General features: G+C 41.5%; 3 protein-coding genes across 6 annotated transcripts; all 3 read left to right on the forward strand.

Annotated features, from left to right (window-relative positions):
- Positions 1-1,208: 1,208 nt before the first annotated feature.
- Positions 1,209-9,135, forward strand: LOC133130207 (synaptotagmin-1-like). 3 transcript variants are annotated; one of them, XM_061244594.1, is made up of 9 exons: positions 1,209-1,324; positions 4,421-4,578; positions 4,938-5,104; positions 5,652-5,747; positions 6,354-6,521; positions 6,930-7,097; positions 7,249-7,366; positions 7,467-7,600; positions 8,449-9,135. In XM_061244594.1, exons 2-9 carry the CDS (start codon positions 4,446-4,448, stop codon positions 8,686-8,688), a joined length of 1,224 nt encoding a protein of 407 aa, XP_061100578.1. In that variant the 5' UTR covers positions 1,209-1,324; positions 4,421-4,445; the 3' UTR covers positions 8,689-9,135. The 3 variants fall into 3 exon arrangements, with proteins under 3 accessions (XP_061100578.1, XP_061100581.1, XP_061100580.1); XM_061244596.1 differs by lacking the exon at positions 1,209-1,324 and adding an exon at positions 3,316-3,427; XM_061244597.1 differs by lacking the exons at positions 1,209-1,324; positions 4,421-4,578 and adding an exon at positions 3,291-3,427.
- A 4,154-nt stretch (positions 9,136-13,289) lies between these two features.
- Positions 13,290-18,132, forward strand: LOC133131659 (uncharacterized). Of its 2 annotated transcripts, XM_061247054.1 has the most exons (5): positions 13,290-13,364; positions 13,614-13,712; positions 14,007-14,090; positions 15,674-15,828; positions 16,335-18,132. In XM_061247054.1, exons 1-5 carry the CDS (start codon positions 13,343-13,345, stop codon positions 17,208-17,210), a joined length of 1,236 nt encoding a protein of 411 aa, XP_061103038.1. In that variant the 5' UTR covers positions 13,290-13,342; the 3' UTR covers positions 17,211-18,132. The 2 variants fall into 2 exon arrangements, with proteins under 2 accessions (XP_061103038.1, XP_061103039.1); XM_061247055.1 differs by lacking the exons at positions 13,290-13,364; positions 13,614-13,712; positions 14,007-14,090 and adding an exon at positions 14,221-14,245.
- A 2,688-nt stretch (positions 18,133-20,820) lies between these two features.
- Positions 20,821-25,316, forward strand: LOC133130260 (troponin I, fast skeletal muscle-like). The gene is made up of 7 exons (XM_061244693.1): positions 20,821-20,891; positions 22,082-22,112; positions 23,485-23,521; positions 23,683-23,811; positions 24,350-24,439; positions 24,575-24,751; positions 24,916-25,316. The coding sequence occupies exons 2-7, from the start codon at positions 22,105-22,107 to the stop codon at positions 25,009-25,011; spliced, it is 537 nt and encodes a 178-aa protein (XP_061100677.1). The 5' UTR covers positions 20,821-20,891; positions 22,082-22,104; the 3' UTR covers positions 25,012-25,316.
- The last annotated feature ends 375 nt before the right edge of the window (positions 25,317-25,691 follow it).

Here is a 25,691-nt window from a genome sequence, read left to right on the forward strand (position 1 = left end):
CCACTAGTTGAAATTCCCTTCTGTTTGGTGTCATTCCTCTTGTATATGGGCTAATATTTAAAAACAGTGCAGCTACACATACCATTAGGTATTATCTCAGTAGATAGATTATTATGTGCTCACAGCATGAGGTTAATCATCTTAATTCCCCATCTGTAAATGAAGCTGGCTTACTCCATTCATGAGGGATGAGTTAATTTCACTGAACTGTCACTATCATAGTGTCAGCAAGTACTATGGTGAATGAATAATGTCCTTCCAGTGTCTTCTTAATCCTCCTACAAGGCACTGTTATGTATTATTCAGATCCCTAGATAGACTGCATTTTAGTATTATTCATAAGTATCATTCTTGAACCCCCCAAATTTAAATACCCTGGATGTGTTAGTATATTCATAAATCATTCTTTAGTGGATTCTACAATTTTCCTGAATTTTGCAAGCAGAAAGTAACAGCACCTGTATATTATTTTACAGCCTGGCATTTTCACATAATGAGCGATAGAGGGAGCCGTTTCCTCATTAAATTGCTCCTCGTATACATCTGGAGGTGGACTTTTTTTAAAGGAAAGAATTTGACATGTAGTTAAACATCCCTACGTTTCAGCCTAACAACGGATCATGGACTGCGGGCTCATAAGGAAGTAGCAGAGAACTGAACGGATTATGGTTCTTGGGCATTCCACACTGTAGTAGTCCATCTCACCTTGAAAGCTGTGCTTTATAGTTTCGCTAACATTGCATACTGCATATTATGGTTGAGGTTGAGATATTTCAGTTACAGCAACACGATAACAACACTTTTAAGTTTTATAGCTCTATGCTGCACTACCTGTATACTGTTTAATGTACTTATGATGACTATATGTTTATAACAGCACTTCCTATGTATTTTCCTGGTTATGGATGTGATGCGGACTTGTGGAAGAACCTATGCACTTGTAAATCGCTTTGGATTAAAAGCGTCTGCCAAATGACTAAAATGTAAAATGTAAATGTAATTCATATTTTATACCTCTGACTCACCATGCAGGTTTTCCTTGGGTGGAGTTGCATACATTCCAATATAGCGTGCCTTTCTGGGCCTACAGGTAAGTGTGTGTAAATACTGAATGAGGTGTGGCTGGCACTGCTAGGACCGCATTAGCATTCGCTGGAAGTGCGCAGTAGAAGCCACAAGGCCTGGATTGTTCTTCGCCGCTCGCTAAGGATCCATCGTTTTTTAAAGGCGATGAAGTTCCCAGAGAAGTGGAATATACTAGCAGTGTGAGCAAGAGAGAGAGGGCACCTTTAGGAGGAGCTGATTTGTCTTTAGTAGAAATACGGTAGGAAACAACCTTACAATTATTCCTTTTTTAATTCCCCCATAGTTTTAAACCAAATACAATACAAGACGTATGGGGTTTTAGGTAAGGCTTTAGGTAACCATTGTGGACTCTAAATGTTCTGGTGAATTACAGGAAATCTACATTCATGACTACATCTATAGTGTAACTGTATGAGAAGGCATCGCTCACCTGATGATGACCATGTCTTAAAACTGTCACAGCAGCAAGAATATGTTTATGAATACAATAAATTATCAGATTATTTTATTATATAGAATTCATTAGGATTGAATTTTACAAGTAGTGAGATTCACATGATTGACATGTTATCCTGTTTGAATATTAGAGTTTACCAGACTGAAAAGAAAGGGTTTTTCTTAGGAAATCAGAAGTAGTACCTCAGCATGTACTGTAGGTTACTGATACCTCATCCATCAAAATGCAAAAATGTTGCTCATAATTTATCCATGCCTTCCAAAATAATTTGCTCTAGTTATATTGACTAATATATATTTGTTAAAGTATGATACAGATGATATATTACAGGATCAACTGCTGAATTATGTCTAAGCACTTTAACAGAAACATCCATCCATCCATCCATCCATTATCTGAACCCGCTTATCCTGAACAGGGTCGCAGGGGGGCTGGAGCCTATCCCAGCATACATTGGGCGAAAGGCAGGAATACACCCTGGACAGGTCGCCAGTCCATCCAAGGGCACACACACCATTCACTCACACACTCATACCTATGGGCAATTTAGTCTCTCCAATCAGCCTAACATGCATGTCTTTGGACTGTGGGAGGAAACCGGAGTACCCGGAGGAAACCCACACAGACACGGGGAGAACATGCAAACTCCGCACAGAGAGGCCCCGGCCAACGGGGATTCGAACCCAGGACCTCCTTGCTGTGAGGCGTTTAACAGAAACAGAAACAGAAATATCTATGGAGGTATAAAGCCAGGTTTTGAAACCGGTGCATAAGTAGTTAATAATAGACCTGTACATTTTATCAGTACAATAAGCTGTGTGCGTTTTCTTAGGCGTTCATTTGAGGCAGTATTATAACCAAAAAAGCCTGGCATTTGATTCAGTTAGTGTTCATATTGTGCTTTGTTCCTGGTTACACCCTTTTTATGTGTTTTATTAGGAAGTGAATTGGTTATTAAAATACAAATCAGTTGTGAATCAGTTCATAAATGAGCATATGTTTGGTCCAGCTCAAGTACTGCAGGATTCATTAAATATTTGTGAGTTGTCAGAAGCATCAATGCCAATGAGTGTTCATAGTAACCTGTGATACCATGGTGAGAAGGTATGTCACAACATATACATTAAAAAAACATTGACCAGGGATTAATGATAGAATGGGACATACTGTACATACAGTAGGAGACAGTACTGCCCATGTGGATTCCTGTTTTTTGTTTTATATTTATGTTTATTCATGTTATCTATGATGCATGTATCCTGTAGGCCGCCCAACCCTTTCCAGGAGATAATATTGTCCGGTAGGTTTTAATTTCAACCCTGATTTGGAACAACATTTCTAGCTATTGCATGAGGTGTGCTTTGTTTGGGTTGGAGTGAAAACATGGCCATTAACACATTTTAATACACTTTTTAGAACATACACAAAAGTCCACATATTACATTACATTACATTACATTAATGGCATTTGGCAGACGCTCTTATCCAGAGCGACGTACAACAAAGTGCATACTCATAACCAGAGATATACAGGCATATACATTCACATGCAATGGCAGTTCCAACACTAAAAACATATTTGTAATGTATCAGAAGGATTGACTTCCTACAGCTGGAAGTCCAGTCCTGGTCTGAGTTCTGCAGATAAAGGATTCCTTCAGATCTCCCAGTGCACAGCCATGATCGGCCACTGTACTGGAGGAAATCGCTTCCTTCCTCTCTGCTTGTTGATGCTTCTCTTGTGGAAGCCTTAACTAGGAGGACCTCAATGAGAGAAAGAGTAACAAACAGCACTCTGAGTCTGAACCGCACAAAAACTCAGGGACACAAAAACACACAGCTCTATTGGTCTGGACCGTACAGAACCTCATGGTGACTGAACAAGTAGGTGTTGAGCCAGTTATAGGCTGTGGTTCGATGTTAACCCTCTCAGGGAAATGTGGATGGAATTTACTTTGCTTTGAGCGATGATTTGTTGGTGAAACATGCAGTGTCTTCACCTGTTATCTGTGTCTGTGTTTCTGTATTTCTGCTGTGTTTCTGTATTTCCTTTATTCTGTGTTATCAACGCAAAGACTTCTTGCCTTGGTGTTGTGTACATTATAACTGCAAATGAAATGACATTTCTTCCAGGAAATTATCTATGTTTGCGTGAGCTTATCAATACAAGGCATCTTACATGCACTTGTGGGATTCATTATTGCTTGTGTTTGCATTTATGTCAGTCGGAATATGCATGTGTGTATATGCGTATGTATGCATATGTGTGTGCGTGAGCTTTTCGTAGAAGTGCATTTTTATTTTTCTGCCCAAGAGGAGTAGCTAATGTTTGAAGTTTGAAGCACGCCCTGTTTTAATGGCCGTCTGTCAGCCGCCCTCTCCACTGTTCAACTTGGCTGGTGACTAAATTTCCGCTCTTTGTCAGGCATGGCAAGCAAGTTTTTGAGTTTGTAAGAGAAACTTCCTTTTACATTCCTTTCAAGTGGTGCATGTGTATGATTGTGTGCCTCCGTCTGTGTTACAGCTACCTACTCATCAGTGCAATTGGATATTCTGTACAAAAAGAAGCTGTAATTGTTTGCAATATAGCATAATAAGCACAATGTGAACATGGGACTATTTTTCAGGGCATGCATAGCCATTTCAGACATAATGTGGCTTAAGAGGGTAAATAATCCCTCAAAACATGACAAGTACCTAATTTAGAAAAATGTGATAGCTTGTTAAAAATCTGGGATTGCTGTTGTGGTTGGAATGAAAACCAGCCGACACAGGGGGTCCCCAGGACCAAGTTTGAGAAACACGGGGCTAAACTATGAATGACATGAGTTACATGCACGACCCAGTGAAAGATGTGTGTCTGCTGTCCGTTTCCAGGACCCATCATTTCATTCCAGAGACCATGCTGACTAAAACCCCATTAACATACTCGCATCTAAGTGTTAACATCTCTGCTGTAACCCACACCACGGCTTTCAACAGCACGACCACCAGTGGCTGGGATTTCTTCGGGCAGCTGCTTAACAAGATCCCGTGTGAGTGTCCCATTCTCGCCCCCCTCCCCCCCTCCCCCCCGGTTCTTCCAGGCCACCATTAAAGAAGCCGCTCCACCGTGTCCCACCTGTCGTACACATGTCATATCTAATTCCACGTCGACAGCACATTTCTTACCTCTCAATTTTCACTTGTTACAAGTTTATCTCCTTTTAATACCCCCTGTGGCTCTGGTCCGGTCTAATGTTGTAAATATGCGGGGCCCAGCAGACGCTGCAGAGCGGGCTCCGTCCCTGTGGGGACGGCGGGGGATCGGTGCGGAGGTTACGGAGGGGTTTAGCCACAGATATAGCAGGGCTAAGCTAGGCTACGTGCCTCTCTCTTTCCTCCCCTCCGGCAGTGCCAAGATGGGCGGTGTACACCATCTTTGCCGCGGGACTGCTGCTCCTCCTGATCTGCTGCCTCTGCGTCTGTGTGAAATGCTGCTGCAAGGGGAAGAAGAAGAAGAAGAAGCAGGAGCAGCAGATCAACCTGAAGGGTGTAAATGGCTCCACCACCACCGCCCTGGTGAGACCCAGCCGCAGCTGTGGCACATGTTCTTCTGCCTTCTGCTAGGGCTTCAGGATACAGTGCTACAGGGGCTATAATGGGCCTTATTCATAAAAGTGCTACTCATAATAGAAACACAGCTGTGCTCTCTGAAACTCACAGGCTCAGAGCTCCGCTGCATTGCATGCAATACAGTATATTTTATGTACATATTGTTCATACAGGAAATATGTTCAGAAGGAAATATGTTTATATGTATGTGCAGTATGGATGTATGCCTTATTGTGTAGATATCATTATTGTACTTTGTTAAATTTATTTCTGAGTGAGTATGGAGAGTATGCAAATATGAACAGACAGTGAGGGAAGTAATGACGAATCCCAAAAGTCAGAAAGTGGTTTCTTCCATTTGAACTCTTATGTCAACACGTGGATTAGCCATCCCTCTAAATAAATACCTGTGCTACTGTGCTGTGACTGGAACAACGCTAAGTACCTGTGCTGCGATTGGTACAACTACAAGTACCTGAGCTGTACAATGAGTATGATGTGCTGTGATTGGTAGGTCCAGCCGGACATGGATGATCTGGAGTATGGATCAGGTGACAAGCCGAGAGGAAGACTCCTGTACTCTCTAGAATACAGAGGAGAAAACTCTGAGGTCCATGGCTGTTCCACTCACTCTCTACCCACTCACTCACTCACTCACTCACTCATTTACTCACTCATTCACTCACTTACTCACTCATTCATTCACTCCCTACTCACTCACTCATTTACTCACTCACTCACTCTCTCATTTACTCACCCTCTCACTCACTCATTTAGTCACTCACTCACTCTCTCACTCACTCACTCACACTCATTTACTCACTCACTCACTCTCATTTACTCACTCACTCCCTTACTCACACACTCACACTCACTCACAATCACTCACTCAATAAAAAAAAAAAAAATTTATATTTATTTTTCTTAAGGTAGGCCCCTGTCAAAATGTTTTGGCAAAAGTTATTTTTTATTTAATTATCGTCTTAATTATGAATTTAAATGAATTTAATTTAATTAATGTTCTTTTTATTTTGTTATAGACCCAGTCATTTTCAGTACCCAGTACGTGTTCTTGAACTGTATTTGCAGTTTCTATAGATCCGTGAATAGCATTCACATTAAAAACATCAAACTGTAGGCTTCATCATGTGTATCCAATGTCCCCGACAGTCAGTTAGGTGTTTACGGCACTCACTGTCCCTGCCTCCGCTCTCAGCTCACAGTAGGAGTGAAGGAGGCCGCGGAGCTGAAGGCCATGGATCTGGGAGGTACGTCTGACCCCTATGTCAAAGTCTACACCCTCCCCGACAAGTCAAAGACCTGCGAGACCAAGGTGTTCAGGAAGACGCTCCATCCCATGTTCAACGAGTATTTCAAATTCCAGGTGTGACACATGCCTATTTTTAACTGCGTCAAAAACACTATTATCAATACACCTTTTCAGAATATATATTTTTAAAAGTGAAAATTATAAGCTCATGGTGACCACCCTAGACATCACCATTGTTTTACTAAAATGCCAGATTGCCTCCTACTTACATACATATTGACTACTGGTCATTGTTTCAGCAATAGGCTGGGGCCATTATTTGCCATTGTGTGCAAGGATGTCAGTCCTTCTACAGCTGCTGAGCGAGTGAAAAGCAGTCCAGTGTGGATGACTGCAGTCATCCACGCTACGACCTGCAAAACAAAAATCTTAAATCTATTGTACAGTACAAAATGTTCTTATGCATGCTTTCATGTGTTGGTTTGCATTATTGAAGCTCACAGCCGGTTTCCTGTCTTGCAGATTCCAGTGGCTGAACTGAATGATTCCACCCTGGTCATGCAGGTGTTTGACTTCAACAGGTTCACCAAGCATGACATCATCGGCGAGCTGAGACTGCAGCTCGGCACCATTGACTGGAACCATGTGATTGAAGAGTGGAGAGACCTGAGTGAGGCATCCAAGTTTGAGGTAAATCAGTAAATCAGTGCCTGTCTGTCAACAGAAACATAACCACACAGGCAGTGCCATCAAAATTACTCTGTTATTATTATTAACTGTCAGTATGATTGCACCACCAATGCTGCTGTTTGTTTATTGGAGTGTTGACTGTTACTTACAGCAGGAGAACCTGGGAGAGATTTGCTTCTCCCTGCGTTATGTCCCTACTACCGGCAAGCTGACTGTTGTTATTCTGGAAGCCAAGAACCTGAAGAAGATGGACGTTGGAGGGTCATCAGGTACACATGAACACCCCTCCCACACACACACATTGGCTGATTAACAGATCGATTGAGGAGTGTCAGTATTGTTCATCACCAATAATGTTTCCATCAATAGACCCATATGTGAAAGTGCAGCTGGTCCTGGACAAGAGAAAGTGGAAGAAGAAGAAGTCATCAGTGAAGAAGAGAACACTGAATCCTTATTTTAATGAATCATTTAACTTCGAAGTTTCCTTTGAACAGATACAGGTGAGTGTGACTGTTTATCGAAGCTACTGCTATAACGACACAGGTTTCATATCATATGGATAAATTTCAGCCTTGATTATATTCATATCTGTAGCTTTCATATTTCTGTTTTTGTCCCAGAATGTTGTCTTTTAAAATACAAAGTAGTTTTAGAATGACTGCAATAATTTCATATAAGCCTTTGTAAAGACAACAAATGATATACACAAATGCATTTCTTATTCAAAATATACCAATACTGAATTTGCAATGACTTTTGAGCCTGCCAGATTTTTCCCATTTTCTCGATTCCTAACACTCAATTGTTTTAAAAAAAGAAGAAGAGTAATTTAGGTTAATTATGCATCTTTCTTTAAACTGTTTTTACTACATAGAATCATGTAGAATCCTTCCATTTTCTTAATCAAAGTTTCATACGATGAGGCCTTCATGAATAATGCAGTGAACACAGATATAGCTCATGTACAGCCTGTTTTAACCAGTGAGAAGTCTTAACTCTCCACAACAAAACAAGAACCAGTTTGTAACAGCCATCATAACAGTAATATTCATTTTGGTCTTCAAGCAGCTTCACTTTGCTGTCATTAGAATAATGGCCTGCATCACCCTGCTGGCATCGGGTCTGCCAATCTATCTTCAAACTCCACAAATGAAATGTATTTATAAAACATACTTTTATTGTTTACTTGCATAGAAGGTAGAATAATAAAATTATTATTTGATTCTTGTTATTTTTCTTTTGGAAAGCACTTGAAAATAATGCCGCTCATGAAAATATAGACTGTATTTGTACAAACAAGGTGGGCTGAAGGGCTGCTTTTCACCTGGGGAATGTTCCGGTGTTGCAGAGGGTCCAGCTGGTGATCTCCGTGTGGGACCACGACAACATAAGCCGAAACGACGCCATGGGGAAGATATACCTGGGTTGCGATGCCAGCGGTAACCAGCTGCGCCACTGGGCCGACATGCTGTCCAACCCCCGCCGGCCCGTGGCCCAGTGGCACTCCCTGCTGTCCGCAGAGCAGGTGGACGCCGCCCTGGCTCTCAAACGCACCCTGAAGATCCCCTTCATCAAGAAAACCTTCTGATAGGCCAGCGCAGACATCTTATCTTTACGCGGGGACACATTTATGGTTTGTCCAGGTTTCATCATTCCGAATATGTTACGTACCGTATATTTGCGTATGCTTTCTGTACATTTTAGGATATACAGTGTTAGATTCCATTCAATTCGATTCAATTTAATTCCATTTTATTTGGGTACTGTCACAGTGTGCTTGCTGATAGGAAGAAACCTTGAGTAGAACCTGACTCAGCAGGGGGAACCCATCAGGTGATTCTAGTTTTCTCCAAATGCAGTCTTAGGGGAATGGAAATTTCAGTTCCATTCCCCTAAACCTGTTGCATCTACACATAATTGGTATTGTCCATTTGTAACACTCTGGAATGGTTCTTTTGCACACTGCAAGCATTACTCCTCATGGGAAGTAAAACTAATCATCTAAATTCACTTCTGCAAGCTGACACACACACACACACACACACACACACACGCGCGCGCGCACTCACACACACGTATACAGGCACTCGCACATAAAACCAATGAGTACAATACAATGCAAATTCTATACAATAGAAAAGAGAACAAAACCACAGACGTTTTGAATGTTTTTTGCAAAATGAATGCAATCTCTGCCATGTTCAGAATGCAAACAGCATGCTTTCCTCAGGTGTGCTCGTAGGAGCACATAGGCAGGTGTGCATGCACATTGTGCCAAAAGCACGTTCTGTGTTATGATTGGAAAACAAAGCACTTCTGTGTCCATTTGTAATGGTCATAAAATCTCTGTTGAGAGACATGCATCAGCACTTTGCCTGTTAGACCACATAAGGACACAATTTGCTGTAACGATGAATGCATACTCCACATTTTAAAAGCCATTGATACAGTGTGCGAATAAAACACTCAAGTTCCCTCTGCACCTGAATTTGTATTTTGTTGCTCTTTTTCCTTTTGAAAATATTTATCACCTTAATTTGCAGTGAATAATGGCACATAAATTACTCTAGAAAATAGATTTATTCCATGTTAAATAAAAATGGCAATGTTTTGAACCTCTGTGAAGTTTCCACCCCATGTGATCAGAACATAAAAAAATTGCCATCCGTGTGTGCTGCGTTTGTGCCGGTATGGTTTTTGATATATTTCATGTTATATTGTATGAGCTGTGATGTCACTTTCCTCCCCAAGTAACACCAAATCGCTCCAAAGCAATAATAGTAGTGTTCTACATTTGTGCTCATTTGTGCTGTTGAAAGAAACAAATGTGCCATTTTTATTATTTCGATATTAAACATTTCTTTTTTCACAAATTCTCCACCCCATCATTGTCAAAATCACTCCAAAGTAGTCTCGTTCATTTGTGCTGTTTTGTGCTGTATTTGTTTTAAGTGCCGTTTTGTTTATTGAGATATGACGGCATCTTTCACCCCAACATGATCCAAATCGGCCCAAAGTGGTGCCATTCGTTTGTGCTGGGATTGCGCTCATTGGTGCCATAGAATTTATTGTTTGTGTGGGTATTCTTTTTGAGATAATAGCCTAAACTTTTTGACGTGTGAATAATCATCCAGCCTCTCATATTTGCATACATATTATCATAAGCTAATTTCAATAATCATTCAATTATTCACTATTTGTAAGTCCTTCACAGATATTGTAACTGAGTCATATGTCATACATCAAACTGTGCCATTGCTATCCCAATGGCACCAAATAGCAGAAATCAGTACACGCACACAAATGCATGCACGCACACATACAAACACACACACACAAAAAATGCATGCACGCACACATACAAACACACGCACACATGCACGCACACATACAAACACACGCACACATGCACGCACACATACAAACACACGCACACATACAAACACACTGCAGTGCAGGTCCCTCCACCAACAAAAACAACAGAAGAATACAGGGCTGTTTGTCAGGTCACATGTGGCTTCATTAACATTGTTTAATGAGAAAGCAAGCATTTCTGCCTTCCGTTGTAATTGGATAACAGAACCCTGAGGGAGAGCAGCTGATGTTTATGCTGACAGATCAATTAATGGGCTCTGGTCTAATAGATTCCTATGTGAGACACGTTGTTCATAGGTGTAATTTTTTCTCATTTTGTATTTTCATTTTTATTCAATCCAAAAATAAAAACTCTGAGAAGGACACTGGTTGACGCATTTTCAACTTTTTTAGTTTGTATTAAATGTGCAGATGGATGGCTGCTTGTTCCTGTGCTGACTGATTGCACATCAGGCCTGTTGAGTGGATTGAGTCCACCTGCAAAGTCAAACCTGTATTCACCCACTCTGGCCACCTCAGTGCAGATTGGCAGATCTTCAGGCCAATCTGGTGCCTGCAGTGAAAAGGATTAGCTGCATGTGAAAATTCAGAGCTCCTCTAAATTACATTATTGGCATTTGCAGACACTCTTATCCAGAGCGACGTACAGTTGATTAGATTAAGCAGGAGACAATCCTCCCCTGGAGCAATGCAGGCTTAAGGGCCTTGCTCAAGGGCCCAATGGCTGTGCGGATATTATTGTAGCTACACCGGGATTAGAACCACCGGTCTTGCGTGTCCCAGTTATTTGCCTTAACCACTACGCTACAGGCCGCCCAAGTGATGGAGGAAGTTATGGGATGTGACATGTTAAGGGATAAGAGATAAAAAGAGAACATGTAATGGCATACTAGGTGGAGCCAATACATTCTATCAATCACTAACTTGTATGAACAAATCGATCAAATGAATTTGCTATCCACAGCAAAAAGAGCCATACATGTCCATTGAAAGACTACGGACCCTTGAGGAAAGTCCCTACCAAAGTAGGAAGTAAACCAGTATGATAACACCATTCACTTCAAATGCAAATTTATGTGGGTCAGTCCATCAAGGAGGAATAAATTCAGATTCACCCCTCGTCTGCCTCACATGTGAGCTCCTTCTCCCTCCCGACTTGTAAATCTGCATGTTCACAGGGTTTGGGGTGCGTATGTGAAATGACCTCAATCAGGCGCAAAGACAATGGGCACTTAAGGGAGGAGTAAAGCACCCTGGTAACGGTGGGAGGTTTGGGTAGCATGGTAGCGCTTTGAAATGCTAATCTGGCAGCTGGCTACCCACCCGAGCTGTGCTCCTTCTCCTTCTCCATGCATAAGTAAGCATCCATACTGGCCAGACTCCTTATTCAGCCTTAAGAGGCCTCAGATATTTCCTAATCAGGTCTCGCATCATTTCATAATTACGTTTCACTTCTACGTGTAGCAGCTGCACAACAACTGCATTTTTGTTGTGCTTTTTCTTCGTATTATCTCTATCTCCGTGTAGTAGGGCTCTACAATAAATCCCATGAAACAAACAGGGATTTGCAATATCCATGAAAATAATGTATGCTTACAACATTGCCATTACATGATGACAGGCATGCAATTCCAAGATTCATATCAATGTTGGTTTTGCCAGTCATAAAGAAAGAAATGCAAGACAACACAAGTCCACAGAACAGTGATTATTTTCTTAAAATGGACGCCTATGGCTGGCAAGAGAAGCGTGTGGCGCACTTCACTCGTGTACAGCCAGTGGCTTGAGTGCCTCTTGTGCTTATCTAACTTGCATCCAGAAGTGACATCACCCTTTAGCCTGCGTTACCAGGATACCCAGAGAGTGGTGGATCCATCCAATTAGAGAGAGTTTTGCACCCGCTACATAAGTGTTTGCACTTAATGTTTCTTCTCTTCTGCCTCACTGAGTAAGGACTAGTAGAAACGAGACTGCTGGAGCTGAATAAGAAGGGTAAACAAAGCATCCATCGTTTTATTTCAGTGGTCCATTTCAAGGTAAGACAAATTTTGAATATGTTGTATATACCATCCATGGCTGGGACTTCATCATTGGTAAACTAATATTTTACCTTTAACTGAAGGTACACATATTGGCATATTCAGAATTTTAAAACAGTAAAATGTAAGTCAAATAATGTTTAGATTGTGGATATAGCTACCCTCAACAGGGTGCCACTATCTTTGGAGAAGGGAAAACAAAGGAATTGTAGCATGTTGAGAGCATTAGTCTGTCCTGACACTGATCACAAAAGTGCTGGGTGTTTCAAGCTTGAATCTCCAGCCATCAGCAGCTTCATCGTGGCATGTTATAACTTCTGCCAGGAAACATTTCATAATGTGTCTTTAAACCTTTCTTCATGAAATCAGAATTTAGTCTGACTGATTTAGTCTTCCACAAAAACAATGGGTAACAGGCTAATAGTAATATGGAGGAGTCATTCTATTGGTAGCTGCACCAAACATTTTTGAAGCAGTCACACAGTACTCTTGGCTATGCAACTCTGGTGGTGGTTGTTTATGACCTGACAGCACATCTGTCTGTATGTAGTTGCTATATGATTATAACATACAGAAAAGCATCACACCTGGCAAAATCTTTCACGACATTTCTGTAAATATTAACAAAATGATAGTGAAAGTTTGGTTACCAAGCCAGGCTAATTGTGCCGACTTGCACAGGACTACACTTACCAGAATCCCTTTGTCGGCGCGTGAGCTTCACTGGTTCCATTAGCACAACAGAGTAAGTGGAAGCATGACTGGCGAAATGATTTAAGTTTCCTTATTCTTGATGGGGTTGTGCGCGTGTATAGGCAGAGTATTGGCATGCAGTTGATCTTGATAAATGGTAGCCTATATTTTGCGCTAGGTTGTTATATGCATCCGTAATCATTGAAGCTCGCCAAACTTCCCGACGAGTTGCTGTGACTGCAAGCTAGTTGTCTACAAGTTAACCGAAGTTAGCCAAAATGAAGGGATAGTTATGTATTTGATATCGAATATCAATCAGTAGCCTTATGCTATTTTCGGGAATGCATTTGGAGAGAGGGGCTTGAGAAATTGATATTAACTTTATAAATTATATTTCTGTCCGCAGCATTGCAGAAGATGGAGTCCATAGAAAAAAATAATAAAGACTTTATAGCACTTAGGCTGCTGGATAAGAAACTGAATTCCAAAAAGAACGGCAGGACAGGTAAATAATATATATATTTTTAAAAAGCTTATGTGAATTCACAAATGTAAACATCATGTAAATTATATAAAATGTCTGTTAGTTCATTGTTAATAATAGACCATATCATTCTGTTATGATTGTGATAATTGCATTTATCCCTTGCATTCGTTGAAGTGTGTACACATTCTGTTATTTTACCATTTCCATTGTATTTATTTAGTCATTTATTTTCTAAATCTCTATTTAGTCAATGTCTTCTGTGGGATCTCTGGCGGTTCTGTTAATTACTTCTCAGAATCTCTTGTTTTACAGGCATGATTGCAAAGCATCTTCAAAATACTTTCAGGATCCACAGCGATTTACAGTCAGTCATAACACGATCAGAATGCGCTTCTGGTAAGCTGTCCTATTGTACAGTATATCGATTAGCTGTGAAAATTGTCAGATAAATGTTTTTGATATTTGCAACAGTACTGCTATATAGCAGCTGAAACTGAAAATGGCACATTGCTAAGGGTTGATTGGAGGGGAGAGTCTGAAGCAGCAGTAATGTGAGTGAGCCCAGGCTAATTAAACACACCATACCTCCGGTGGGACAACGCTGATCATGTCCCACCATTGTGGGCTCCAGAGGTCTGTATCACGAAGCAGGATTACTGAGTTAGCTGGATAACGGCACTGAGTAAAACCTAGAACCCTCCCAAATCTGGAATGTGGGCTGAAGTAAAACTCCTGCTTCATGATATAAGTCCATGGATCAGAATCAGCTATTCATAGTATTCCGATGACGTCACTTGAATAGCTGGGCGCCATATTGTACGGATACTAACCGCTCACTAACACGAAACCGCCTGCCACCATGTGGAGTAGAATTAGAAACATGTAAAATTAACAGTTTTTCTGTTCACCTTTTTCTTCGAAAATGGTCAAAACTTGTGTAATTTATTGTTGTTTTAACAAATCCGACGGTGAAAAGAGTAGGCAGTTACGGACAAGATACAATGACTAAACCAAGCCAGGAGGAACTTAGTATGGCTAGCCATAATAAACCAGTCTGATGGTGGATACCTCCAATTCCTCCCACCTCCACTTTCAATCGTCCCAATGTTCTTCATCATACAGTGCAGCTCTTGCGATTCCAAGTTGATATTGTATCGGCGGTAGCTAGCATATACTGATAACCTGATAACATTTGCTAACGTAACATAGCCTGCTGCCTTGATTCAAAGATCGGAGTCTTCTATCATCTTCTGTAGAATAGGAACAAACGCCAAACTGCTTAGCTAGCTGAGGTGTTAACTAGATGACATAAAACAAATAGTCTTCATCATACATTTCAGTTATTGCAATAGGCTAAATTGATATTGTATCGGGGCAGCCAGTGTCTGAAATATGATTAGTTATGCTGATGATAGTAACATTAGCTAACGTTACTGATGCACGTAACGTTATGAATATGAGCATGTGGTATAATCTACGATTGCAAATAAAGCATGTTTATATTTCGATACATAACCTAACTGCATGGCTTTGTTTTTTTTTGGTTTTGTTTTTTTAAACTCACCGTTAACCCACACCTGAATGAAGGTTTGTGAGGTGTTGGAGTCTTGCATAAAGGAGTCTTGAATAACAATGAGAGATCCTTAGCACACTGGCCACTTTGCTAGTAATCCTGATTTATCTGTCATTTGGCTAAACAGCTCTGTGGCTGCAATAACTGTGTTGAAAGATTAATCAGCCACCTCTGCTACATTTATATCTTCCTTTCCCTAGTTCCCTAGGCAAACCGGAGTGGCAGTTGTCAAGTTTTGTTATGTCTTATTGATCTAATCCTTTGATAAGACTACACTGTGGTAGTTTATCTGAAGTGTCTTTATATTTGATGTTGGTATTGGTTGGTTTTGGTCATCATTCGTGATACTGCATGCCTTGACGGAGGTTAGTATTTTAGCCCGGTGGTGCATTGTGTATTCGTACAGGTTCCTGTCCAAACCTCCTCATGAGCAGGCACGAGCAGTCCCCCCAGCTGCCCCCCCGTGCCCACCGGCCGCTGTGCCTCTCCGTCTCCTCTGACAGCAGTGTCTGCCTCAAGGCCATGGACGCGCATGAGTGGAAGAACAACTTCAAAACCCAGGTGAGCTGCTCGCCGGCTCTGCCCACTGTGTCAAAGTCTTAACCCAGGTAGATACAGTATGTTGCTGTAGCACAGGTAATTATAGCCATTTAGCCCATGGCAGCCCATTAGCTCTCTAGATCCACCTGTGGCAAACCCATCAGTAGAAGCATGCAGCATGTTAGAAGGACATTTGTTAGAGGCTTAACAGGCATCATTTCTTCACAGGAAATTTGCTTGTGTTATTACCACTCCTTGTGGGTATGATTGTCTTATTGACTGCTGTTTCTCCTATGATTTCTAGAACATTTCTTGTCACAGTTTTTAAAAAAAGGCTTGGAAAGCCTTGAATTCGATACCACTATCACCAGTCTGCAATCTGGGGCATTGCTAGACTGTAGCCTAGATGGATACACTGTAGTTCCGAAATCAGTTTTTCTGTTTTCCTTGTGGCTTTTTAAAAAACTGTCAGTATTTTAATAGTGTAAGTAGTTTTCTTAATGCTGTAGTCTTCACTGTCTATGCAGATGGAGCAGGCACGCAGTATGGGAGCTGCAAGTAGTACTGGCTCCCTGGAGAGGGCGTCGTTGTTCTGTGCGTCTGGCTCCACCACAGCTTCCAGCTCGGGCCTCTCCAGTCCCGTGGAGCCACTCCCCCTCTCCAAGAACAAGTCCCCCACCCCCTTCTCCCTCTTCTCTCCCCCCTGGAACAGCAGCTCTGAGTCAGACTCCAATCCTCCCTCTCGCTCCAGCTCAAAAAAATGGCGTGAGCGCAGTCAGAGGGGCAGGGCCGGGGTGGGAGTGGGCGGAGCCGGGGGCAGAGGGGAAGAGGCGTCAGAGCCCAAACAGGGCGGCGCCGAGCTGTTCCATCACTCCGACCCGATCATCTCCAAGGTGACGGACTACATCTACGTGGGGAACGTCAACGCCGCGTACAGCGGCCACATGCTGTGCCGGAACAGCATCGACAGCGTGGTGGACATGAGCAGCCTTCAGGGGGAGAGCAGCCTCTGCCTGGTCCCCTGCACCTGTTCCCGCCGGGCACGGCACACCTGGTCCCGCCTGAAAGTGGACCTGGCGGACCACGACCCCGCCCTGGAGCGCCACAGCTTCCAGGACATCAACGAGTGCATTGCCGCGTCCGCCGAGAAGAGGCGGCGCGTCCTGGTGCACTGTCGCGACGGGTACTCCCTCGCCCCCACCTGCGTCATCCAGTACCTCATGGTCCGGCACAACATGAGGCTCATTGCCGCCTACGAGCTGCTCAGGGCCCGGCACCCGGTCAACATCACCGAGAGCCACCAGAACCTGCTGATCGGGCTGGAGAGAGCCCTGCGGCCCACCGCCAGTGTGGACCCGGAGAGCTGCAAACAGGCCATCTCCCGCAGAGTAGCCTGGACCTGACTGGCACAGGGTGCAGATCAGTGATTCAAAAGGGACAACTCTTCTATAGTGGAACAACCCCCTAGCCTTCAGTATACCAGGAGCACTGCAGCTGACGGGATGCGCAGTACACGCCTCAAATGCCCTCATCTGCAGGCCATAATTCTACACGCTTTTAAGTCACTTAAAATCATCTGCTGAATGCTTAACATGCACAATCGCGTACATGTTCAACTAACAGTCACGGCTTGACTGTTTGTTATCAAGGTTGGCATTTGTGGCATCAACAGACCATTGTTATTCAAAGCAGGTCCCTAGACCAATGCTGGTTAGCCTTCTGAATGTCCTTGATATTTCAAACTATTTCACTGTAGACATTAAAGGTGATACATGACAGTAAAATATCCTCTAGGACCCTGAGGTTCATATCAGTCAGTGACCGTCCAACTGAAGAGTCAGTGATATTACATCACACCTGTTTCTTCTTTATCCACAGGGTTTATAGGCATACTATGCAGGATTTCTTTGGTTTTCTGCGGCCCTGTGTTTCCAATCAAAGAAGTCTCCTCATTTAAATTTTTTAATTTAAATCTCATTTTTAATCCAAAGCGACTTAAAAACATAAAACTTAAAAACATAACATCCACAAATAGCACGTATGAACAGCTGTTCTAACCAAAAAGCAATAGTCATCCCAATTCATTTATGGGTGGCCGTTACCTTCTGGGAAACACAGGCTGGAGATTCAAGCCAAAGTGTTCTACCTGGGATGTCACTGGACTTGTTTGCCCTTAGAAGTTTTACCCCATATTTTGGAAATGGCTACACTGACGGTGATTTTAAAAAGCCCTACACACATAATTTAAGCATTTAATATAAATAATCTCAGTTGAAACAAGCGTGACAGTGCTCCTTTAAGTCGAGAACTAACATCTAATTTTGTTCCAGCAAAATACCGGAAAATGGGCTATTACCATATTGTGTCTCAGGTTGTATTTGACATAAGGGGTTTGTGTACTGTATATTAAAGGGAGGTAAGTGGTGGTTAAAATGTATTCTTTCAATACAAATGGAACATTCACATCATAGACTCCGCACTGGAATTTTCTAGAATAAAAAAAGGACAGAAGACTATGTGAGTGGAATGTCTGGTCAGTATAGAATGTCTGCAGTAAAGCACAGGTGTTCCGCATTCACAGACGGGGCTTTAGGGTGAGGTTTCTCACCATCTCTTATCCCCCTCTCTGTATGGGGAGTGGTGTTCTACTACTTTCTGTGATTTTTGTCTTTTTACAGGGACATGCTGTTTTTCTCTTTCCCGTTATCTTCCCTATTAGTGTTTGTGGGAATGGTTGTGTCTGTATTGACATCAGCATGGCTTTTGTCATTTATTCATTTCGGCGTGTGTGTGTATATGTGTGTATGTGTGTGAGCTAGAGCGTGTGAGAAAGGGAGAGTGTGTGTGTTCATGTCGGGAAGCCTTAGATCATCAGGCTCGAGAAGCCGGAGCTCTGAGGCTGTATTCCTATCAAAGTACACAGTGCATAACATCCAACAACCAGCTGTTAACCCCCCCCCCCCCCTCAAGTTCAAGTCATATGTAGACTATTTCTGTGCTGCCATGGTCTTGTTTAGCTGTTAGCACCATCTTGCACTTGGACCAAACCTCCTTAGCTGACCTTCTTACCACATACCCCACGTCTTACAGCTGCTAGTCTGTTTCTGCCAGTCCCTGCTCATCTTCCCTTACACTCTTTGCTCAACTTAACATTTATTTTCACACTGGAGGTTCCTGCTGCACGCCTCTTATCGCCTCAGTTCTTCTCTCCCTGTGATAGTGGACTTACCTCTAGGGTCTTTCAGCGAACTTATCCCTGGTTATGGGTATGCACTTTGTTGTACGTCGCTCTGGATAAGAGCGTCTGCCAAATGCCAATAATGTAATGTAATGTAATAGTGACAAGTGATAAGTTGTATTGAGCTTTCAGAGATGCCATTTTCAGTGATCTATTCAACTGCTGATCTCTTCCTGGTATGCGTACCAAGTTTCTGCCCATAGAGAGAAAATACCATGAAATCATGTGGAATTGGCTTGTTTTGTTGGGTAGTACAAAAACGACTGGTGTGAATACCTTCTATAAGGGAAAACTACATTCCTGAATTGTGATTTGATTTTAAAATGATTGAAATTCTCTGTCTTCAACAGCCGCTCGTCATCTCTGTGAGAAAAGTTCACTGAAACCCTGAAACCTTGCACTGTCAACCAAGGTTGAATATTTTAATCTTCTGCTCCCACTGGCTGAAAAAGATTTAATTTGAAGGAATGATTCACAGCAGGGAATTTGTACAGTATGCACACTATTGAATATGAACGAATACTCGTTATTGTGTTCCATGCAGATATTGATAAGAAATATAGCAGTATGATTTGCTCACAGTTACTGATGATTATTCCCATGATTATTTTTTGTTCTGTGATTTTTCCTGTTCATTCCATATCAATAGATCACTACCCCTCAGTCGGACTTGACTGTATTCCAGTTTCCAATCAGTCGGAGCTAAGTTTGGATTGACAAAAATTAAGTACATGAAATCCAAACTACTTTCCACCCCTCGTCTTTTCTCAGTCCTCTGTGTCAACCCTTTTAAAACACAGTCCTCAGTCATACCCCTCTGGATTAGCAGGTTATCCCTTGAAATCTCTAGATGCTTTCCAGCTGTCAGCATGGATATTATTCCATCAACTCTTCGGGTTTAGATACCTCCATTTTACTGTGAAGTATCTGCAATTCCAGGACCTCTAGGAATCCACTGCAATCCCGGCCCACTCAGAACACTGAAACCCACTTTCAGTGAGAAATTGAGCCACTCCCAGCTAGAACACTGAAGCCCACAGCAGTGGGAAATTGACCCACTCCCAGATGGAACACAGACAACTGAGACACTAACCCATGGAACATTGAATTACTCCCAGATGACTAAGTGTTCTGTAAGCGACACTGAGCTACACATGGAGCTCTGACCAGCGTATTTGTGATGCTGAGATAAATATTCAACAGATCTTCCCTCTACCCCCACCTGTCTTTTACCTGTCTTCCACCCCATTGCCTTTGGCTGCCTATCCAGGTTTCCCTCTTGCCTTTCACAATTTAATTAAAAATCACATAATTCTTTAGTAAAGGTGGCTACATACATTGGTAAACACTGATGTACATGAATTCACAAAGGTTTGAGTATTATTTGTATGGGATAAACATTGCATCAGAAACACCAGAACATCAAATATTTCTACGCAACCTGTACAAACGCAGCAATTTCAACATTTCTAAGAGCATTGACACTCCAAAAAAAAGTTCCTAACACTGGTCCAATAGGGGTGAGTTATGCATCATTTTGGAATCTGAAGGGTGTTCATACACTAGTTAAGTCCACCTAACTAACTGAATAAATAGCATAATAATAGTCACATTCGTTAAGGGAGGGTTATTTATAATAAAGAAGCAGGGAGGGGATATAGTGTTTCAGGTAAATGGCAGCCAATTGGTCTGCAGAGGAATCCACTACCATAAAGAGAGAGTGAGGGGGGGTTTCCTTTTATATCAGATAACACAATATATACTCCTCCCCCCTAACATATCAACTGCTGGTGCTGGTTGATCTGTCCCATCCCTCTGAGTCTGTCCTGCTCTTCTCTTCTAACAGGTGAGAAACTTTCCATTTCTACCTGATTTGCTGTCTTATCCTCTGTCTTTCCAGTTCTGAGCTGATTGTAAAAATGTGGATTAAAGGCTGAACAGTTCATCGGTTTTTTATTTAGTATGCCGTTTGGCTAAATTCAATGGTCATTTAAATTCTCCTGCTGTCATCATCTGCCATGGCATCTCGGTGAAGACAGGCCTTTGGAAAGCCACAGACTCTGAAAAGTATACTGTGTGGTGTTTATCTTTATGTCATTAGAACAGTGGGTTGTACAAATTATTTTACTGCAAAAAATTGCTGAGCGCTACCTAATATTTAATTTTGGAACACAAATGAACCAATGAGAGTCAATGTTATATTTCTTGTTTATGGTTTTGCCAGGAAACATGATCTCCATGCATAAGTAATTGTTATTTATGAGTATAACCATTGGATTTCTGGATGTCCCACATAAATTCCGGCTATGCTGTATTAACTATATTCAAGGTTGAAAGGGAAAATAAATAAACAAATGAAATGAATAAATCATGTGCCAAATAATTTGAGACCAGACCACTTACTATTTGCTTCTAAGAAGGAAGCAGATATTTCAATTTCAGGTAAAAACAACACATGAGTTTGCCAGCAGGAGCTACTGTATTTTACACAGTGACCTGGACTAAAAAAGCCCATTTAAATCTATTAAAGCTATCATATTAGTTTCGGAACTAGCTATCAATGATCACTAAATGTGTTGCAGTTATATATTATGATTGAACAGTTGTATATCATATTTCATGAACATAGTCACAGATTCTGTATATATATTCTACCCTGCTAATTAGGTAGTTATTACTCAGAGGGGCAGGTTGGTATGATCCCAACAGCTGTGTTAACAGTGTATCTATTGTAATATGATGTCTCTCAAAGATGTAGCCTACTTTAATAGTCATCAGGGGTTCTAGATGGCAGGATTTAACCACCATTAGTCTCAGTTTCAAATGTCCATTATCGCCTGGGGATGTGCCTGCTCTACAGCCGAACCACGCAGGGTTTGGTCTGAATTAGACAAAAAGTTTAAGCCGTACAGCTCTGATTGCGAAAGATACAGGGATATGGTTCATATTCATTATATCCTGGGCAAATGTGTGCCTTCATTCTGGGGTAAAAAGCATAATATGTAATAAAATTCAGATTTTTGGCTCTTTTCACAGGGTGCAAAGTATAAACAACCAAGATGGCGGAGTAAGTACAGTACAGTATTCTGTTTGAATTATTACCTTCCATGTTAAAGTATAAAGTGTTTAAAATGTTTTGGCTGATGAGGACTTTTGATGTGTCTTCATCATTTCATTTTTTAAAGAATGTTATCCTGTCATGAATTCAGCATACTAGGAAACATTCAATTTAAGTTCCACAGTTTTTCTATTCTTAAATAATGAATAATGAATATAAACCACATTTAAAAGAAAACCTATGGTCACCAGGTGGTTGGAAAAGAGCATTGAAATTAATTTTGCCAGCAGTCAATTTACATGCAGTGTAATGCACAGCAGTACATGTTGTTATTCTCACTCAGTAGAGCAGTAGACTATATGTGCATTCACTGTACATTATATGGCAACAATATGGAAAAAAGTGTGCTTGCTGCTTTCACTGTAACCTGCAGTACCTGGAAGTGGGAGCTCATTTGACCACTAGGGGGCCATGGCCGAGAATAAGCCAACCACAGTCAATGCAAGTGGTCTGCTGGAAAGGGGAGCAGGACAGTAGAGGCGGGTGATATACAGGGTGGAGGGGGGTTTAAGTACATACTGAATTTTGAGGACAGCAGGTGGAAACCAAAGTGATAGACACAGGTAAGCTGGTGGAGACAATGGTGAGAGGTGTGCTTTTGATATGTGGAAGCATTCACTGGGCCTGGCAGACCAGTGAGAAGGGATTTACAGTAGTTGAGACTGAACAGCATTAAGACCTGGATCTGTCCCTCAATGGACATGGTGGTGAGAGACAGGTGGAGTGCACATCATTGATTAGTAAATATGGTCCTCAAATCCAAATCCAGCCCTGGTTTTCTTTTCTCCTGGGTAATTAACTGAAAAAATAGTGCTACTGATCGCCCAGACAGACTTAACATCCACACCTGACACCCAGTTAAAGGGAGGATGGAAAATTCTTGCACCCTGAGGACCGTAATTTGATGATCCCTGGTGTAGGTGTTTTCGATGGTACATCCAGTTTTGTATCAGTGCTGTTATACTCCAGCAGTTGGTGAGATGGAATGTGACTGTTTAAGGCGCATTCAAATCTCACAAAAGGACCAGAAATGGAGGCTGTTTGGAATGCTGGCTGAAATGTCTGAATGCAAATAATCATGTCCAATCAGAGTTTGAAAGTCCAGGGGTCAGAAAGCAAAAGTCCTGCCATATGTTTCTTCCACCCATGAACTATTATTTTGACCTCCTAGCTGACGAATTACGCTAATTAGCAAATCCACACAAATGGAACAAAATTCCATTTTACTTTCTGAACCTGGATTTTTCACCTCAGAGTCCAATGAATTTGTAATGATCTCATGAACCGGAATTGGTGTGTTTTTCATTCCATAATCTGGCAGGAAAAAGATGTCAGCGAGTCGGAAGCATCACCTGAAGGTACCGGACACGGTTCTTGCCCTGTGACTGAAATGACGCATCATTTTTTTTTACATGAAACTGAAACTCTGAAAATACACACTACATCCTAATACATTTGAGGAGCATTCTTGTTTGAACTCTCATTAACATGGGCTGTGCTTCCTGGCTCTGTTCTCCAGAGCGCGATGCTTACTTTGGCAAAAGGCTTACTGGAAGCAGAGGCACAAGAGAACGTGCAAGAGAGGGTGAGGTACATGGAGGAGATCTGCCCCCCGCTGTCCTTGCCTGGGTCTATGCAGGAACTGCAGGTGAGACGCCCACCATATCATGCATGTACATTTTAACCGGCCCATAAACGTCACAAATTCATTTTCATAGCTGTTCAAAAGTTGATGCAACAATGTTCCATTTTAGGTTAAACCCAATTCTAAGCATCCAAAATAAATATTATGGGCATAGTAGTAAGGGTGGCCAGGTGTCCAAAAAAATCATATCAAGAGTTTCTCAAATACATTGCACTGTACATGATATTTTGTGTCAATGTGATGAATAAACAAAGTATTGATAATCACCATTAATATGCAAAAGTTTGGTACATTTTACTATAGTTAACAAATTGTTTCATAATCAGGGACTATGGCATGGGGAATACAATTTCAATATTAAGGGTAGCCTACCGTATATACAGTAATTTTTTAGGCATGTATGTATGTATGTCACTCATTGATGGCATGAAACCATAATTGTAATAGAATTTAATTCAGAAAGGTTTACAAATGATCTCCCACCACTATGTCATAATACTTGTGCTTTATTGATATCTTTTTTCTGAACATATATTTTCAGGATTTGTGCAAAGAGCTCCACCAAAAGATTGATGTAGCGGATGAGGATAGATATGAATTAGAAAGAAAAGTGCAAAAGAGTGGACAAGAGGTAGAATCCTTCACATTACTTTCTCATTCGCTTCTGATTCATTGTCTTCAGATTGGATCACTTCACCTCACTGTACCTGTGTGCGAGCCTCTAAGTCACTGATGGTATCCTGTGCCTTCTTCTGCTCATGCCCAGATCGAAGATATGAAGATTAAGATTCAGGACCTGAAGGGCAAGTTCAAGAAGCCAGCTCTGAGGAAAGTGCGTATGTCTGCGGATGCCATGCTGCAAGCTCTGCTGGGCTCCAAACACAAGGTCAACATGGACCTGAGGGCCAACCTGAAACAGGTCAAGAAGGAGGTCAAAGAGGAGGTGGGTGCATTTCTGGAGACAAAGAGCACATTCCATTGTACATACACTTTTGTCCCCGACTATTGTGTGTACTATACTGTGTTCATGTGTGTGCGCTTGATCATGTGTGTGTAATAATATTCAATTCTCACTAATATACTCTTTCTACTCCCCTGCCTTTATAGGATAAGGAATTACGTGATGTCGGCGACTGGCGTAAGAATATCGAGGACAAGGCTGGCATGGACGGCAGGAAGAAGATGTTTGAGTCTGAGTCTTAAACGTCATTTGATAACTTGGCTGCGATTTGTTTGCCCCATAAGAATTCATAGCACACTGGTCTTCATTTGGATTACCCCACTCTGTCTTAATTTGTGCTCTTTTTTTTATTTTTATTTTTTTTGGTAAGGTGTAGTGGATTAGAAGAATGTTGGCAAGCCTCTGCCTGAAGGTTCCCTGTCTTTTATCACAGTAATTCACAGATAAACCCATCAGACTTTTGAAGACAACTTAAAAAAAATTAGTTTTCTAAAAGAAATGTATTTCCGTTTTAAACTATTTTGTGAAAATAAATAATTTGAAGGAAGCTCCTTGTTTCTATTGATTTTTCTCATATCTGTTGTCTCAACTAATCTAACTGTCAAACTAATCCTTCTGCATTGTAATATGTATAATGTCATGTTCTACACTAACCATATTTTTCAAACAGTTGTGTTCGGACATTAATAGCATCAGGCCATGTTACATTTGTTTAGATTAATGTTGATGGATAGAATATGGCTCATTGAGAAAGCTTATTTCTGTAATCAGACAGAACAAAAGCTCAGAACGAATTACATCCAATATTAAAATATGGCATGAAGAAACATGCATGAATTTGTTGATAGTCTTTCACATATTACCAATTTACAAATGCAATGGCAATTCAGCCAGCATTTACACTACAGGTTTGTATCAGTGC

Source organism: Conger conger, chromosome 6, assembly GCF_963514075.1.
Source record: "Conger conger chromosome 6, fConCon1.1, whole genome shotgun sequence".
Lineage (NCBI taxonomy): Eukaryota > Metazoa > Chordata > Actinopteri > Anguilliformes > Congridae > Conger > Conger conger.

Bases quoted from the DNA above. Each gene is read 5' to 3' on its own strand.
- LOC133130207 (XM_061244594.1), top strand. From the start codon at position 4,446: ATGCTGACTAAAACCCCATTAACATACTCGCATCTAAGTGTTAACATC. The intron at 5,105-5,651 runs GTGAGACCCAGC...TGTGATTGGTAG, and splicing joins GCTCCACCACCACCGCCCTG to GTCCAGCCGGACATGGATGA. The intron at 5,748-6,353 runs GTCCATGGCTGT...CTCCGCTCTCAG, and splicing joins ACAGAGGAGAAAACTCTGAG to CTCACAGTAGGAGTGAAGGA.
- LOC133131659 (XM_061247054.1), top strand. From the start codon at position 13,343: ATGCAGTTGATCTTGATAAATG. The intron at 13,365-13,613 runs GTAGCCTATATT...TTCTGTCCGCAG, and splicing joins GCAGTTGATCTTGATAAATG to CATTGCAGAAGATGGAGTCC. The intron at 15,829-16,334 runs GTGAGCTGCTCG...CTGTCTATGCAG, and splicing joins AGAACAACTTCAAAACCCAG to ATGGAGCAGGCACGCAGTAT.
- LOC133130260 (XM_061244693.1), top strand. The intron at 23,522-23,682 runs GTACCGGACACG...TCTGTTCTCCAG, and splicing joins GTCGGAAGCATCACCTGAAG to AGCGCGATGCTTACTTTGGC. The intron at 24,440-24,574 runs GTAGAATCCTTC...GCTCATGCCCAG, and splicing joins TGCAAAAGAGTGGACAAGAG to ATCGAAGATATGAAGATTAA.